The sequence below is a fragment of the Eufriesea mexicana genome, unplaced genomic scaffold (assembly GCF_001483705.2).
Source record: "Eufriesea mexicana isolate 0111107269 unplaced genomic scaffold, ASM148370v2 scaffold4100, whole genome shotgun sequence".
Lineage (NCBI taxonomy): Eukaryota > Metazoa > Arthropoda > Insecta > Hymenoptera > Apidae > Eufriesea > Eufriesea mexicana.
In genome coordinates this window covers 396,072-398,959 of record NW_016912102.1, presented here as the reverse complement: position 1 = coordinate 398,959, position 2,888 = coordinate 396,072, and the positions used below count along the sequence as shown (strand labels likewise).

At 29.6% G+C, this 2,888-nt stretch overlaps 1 protein-coding gene across 1 annotated transcript in view; it reads right to left on the bottom strand.

The window, feature by feature from the left end:
* LOC108551430 (uncharacterized) overlaps positions 1 to 2,888 on the bottom strand; it is a gene marked incomplete at both ends in the record, with an annotated part of 90,284 nt that overhangs the window by 27,633 nt on the left and 59,763 nt on the right. Inside the window, one exon of the mRNA XM_017905602.1 lies at positions 794 to 867. Coding sequence (XP_017761091.1) covers positions 794 to 867 — 74 coding nt within the window. The remainder of the gene's footprint in view (positions 1 to 793; positions 868 to 2,888) is intronic.

Below are 2,888 nucleotides of genomic sequence, written 5' to 3'. Positions count from 1 at the left end.
AATATATTTATTTACAAATGTATAACTTTAAATGTTTTAGTTAATAGTTTTAGTAGTCAGGATTCCAACAACAAAAATGCTGTAATGTATGGTTATTAAACTTAATCAGGTTTTTTTCATTTAATAAGATCAATTAATGGAAATAAAGTTGTTTAATGATAACAACGAAAGCTCATAACGAATAATTGTTGTTACCTACGAGTTTGCACCCCATCAAGTGGATAATGAAATTTTCTGCAAGCATAATTCTGGTTTTAAATGTAGTTAACGCCGAGAGTTGGTACCTTTTTCTAGTAATTAGATTCAAAAGTGATTCATTTCTTTCCTCGGGAGGCAGAGCTGAGTGCTTTGTTGAAAATCGATCGACACTGACTCGTCACCCTTATTCGCACATCTTTCCGATTCTTTGCTAATAATGACGTGTTTGAATTGAACTTAATTCAATTCTTGAGCAAACATTTTGATATTCGCGATGAATCTTTGTTTAATTACAATCTGAAATTCTTTCATGCCATTTCTGTTCTTTATAGCATGTGAAAGAGATTTTCGAACAGATTTTAATTTAAATTATTTTAAGGTATTAAAATTCGAAGTATTTTAGAATTAGAAAACTTTAGTTTACTGTTCACGTGTATTTGTGTTAATGAGCACAATTATCAGATTGCTGTTAATTTTATTTTATTTTTTAGTTTTATAACTTTTTCTTCGTTTGGGTTAATTCTGATAAAATTGCATCTAATCTTTGGGTACTATTTCACGTCTATTGTTATTTAGAATCAGTGGTGGTACTCACCTCAAAACTGAGAATGCCGCTATGATCCTGATCCAAGGTGTTAAAGACGTAATGCGCGTACTGGCTAGTATTGGCTGCAAAATTAAATAGAAGCAGAAATTTTAATAATATCCATGAAATTATTGCATTGTTACAAGTTATCTTAAACAATATATTATTATATATATTGCATTTATATTTATGTATAATATAATATAGTATAATATAGTATAATAAATTATTATGTATATGATAATTTATATTACTGTCCAAAACAATTTCTATAGCTGTTTGTTTGAAGCATATTTCAATACGTTTTATATATGTTTATTTAATATATTTAATGTATTTATATTTTTCAATTACTAATTTATCAATTTTATTTCAATTGCTATAAACTGTGCCTTAAGATAATCATTTTTAAATTATTTATTACTGGTTTTATATATTTTTTAAGAATTTTCTTATTCTACATGTACATAACTGCGAGCTATAAATTATTCGATATCTTCTTTGATACTGTTTTTACTGGACCATATTTTTTAAGAGTTACAGAATATCTTCCGCACAAATAACCTCCAAAGCACATTAAAATATAAAAAATAATTTCCATGCGTTACGTTCCATACTCGTAGAATAGAAATGATCTTGAGAAGATAAAAATGGTAGGCCATAATGCCAACCTAGTGGCCACATGAGGTAGATAAAACTGTCTTCTTTAACATATTTTCCACTAACGTAAAATATCGTTTTCTTAACGTAGAGTTGAATAATTCTTCAGGTATACACAGAAAGTCACAAAAATATACGTATCTCGACAAATACAGACGTATCTCTTATAAATAAAAATTATTTCTTTTCCACATATGTTTTAAAATCCGTATCAATAATAATGTTTATTAGTTTAAATTTGTAAATATTTTGATTTCAACACATAATAAATTTTTATAATATCAACAAATACATGGGTTTGCAATAATTTATTAATTTCTATTCATATTGCCGAATTTTTATTTTGCAATGAACCTTATATCGATTGAAAGCTCAGCACCAGTAAGAATGGCTCAATATAACTGACAAGGACCTTAAGTCGTGGAAGACTAATAATTATTCTCATAATTTTATTATTTTACGACGTTAATTTCGTGATTATTTCTTTCAATTTTTATCTAAGTTACATTGAATTTTTACTTTGTAATAAAGTTTCTTTAGATTGGAAATTAAACTAATACTCGTATTGACTCCTTACACTACGATTTAATTATGAAAAACTATGAGTTGAAGTAACATCCAATTTTAATTGACCACTACATACCAATTCGATGCAGAATAAAACTAGATTCGAATTTCTCGCATGTTAAAACGTGTAGAATATAACAATTTTTCAGATAGATTATAATTATGAGATTTGACACGAATTCGTGACGAGTTAGACTCGTCATCATAGTGCAAACTGTCAAAGTAGAACTAAACTAGAAATTTTGAATCCAAATTTATAATCATTTCAAACGCAACTATTATATATAATTGTAGGATATTTTTAGGGTTCGAGAGTGAGTGTCAGTGTAGTGTGTGAAGAGTTAGAGTTTATGGTCAGAGCATCATAGTCAGTGTCAGAGTTAGAGTGCGTAGAGTAAACCGTGTTTAGTATTAGCGTTGTGTTAGAGTTTCAAAATTAAATTAGCCATAAACTGCACCAAACAATAGTGTAGTATCGCAGAATGCCCACCTCGTGTGTAGGTGACTTTGGTTTGGAAAGTCGCCGAGGGTTCGAGGGCCAGGTCATTCGGAAAAATGCGTCAGGCCCTTAGCATGACCATATTTGGTCGTGTTGGGGTAGGCTTTTTAGGGAATATATAAAGAAGGCAGAAATGGTTAAGGGACGATTGGTGAGAGAGAATTCGTGAGAGACGATTCTTGAGAGACGCTTCTTCTTGAGAGACAGTGCTTGAGAGATAGGTAAGATCGCGAGTGCTTCGTGTTGGAGCCATCGATCTCATAGGCTAAGTTTTCATGTATAACCTTTTTGTACGTTTTGGTTTTTTTTCTTTTTAATTATATTATTGTATCAATTCTCGGGCGTAATAAACGTATGTTCAAATAAAAAAAAAAAAAA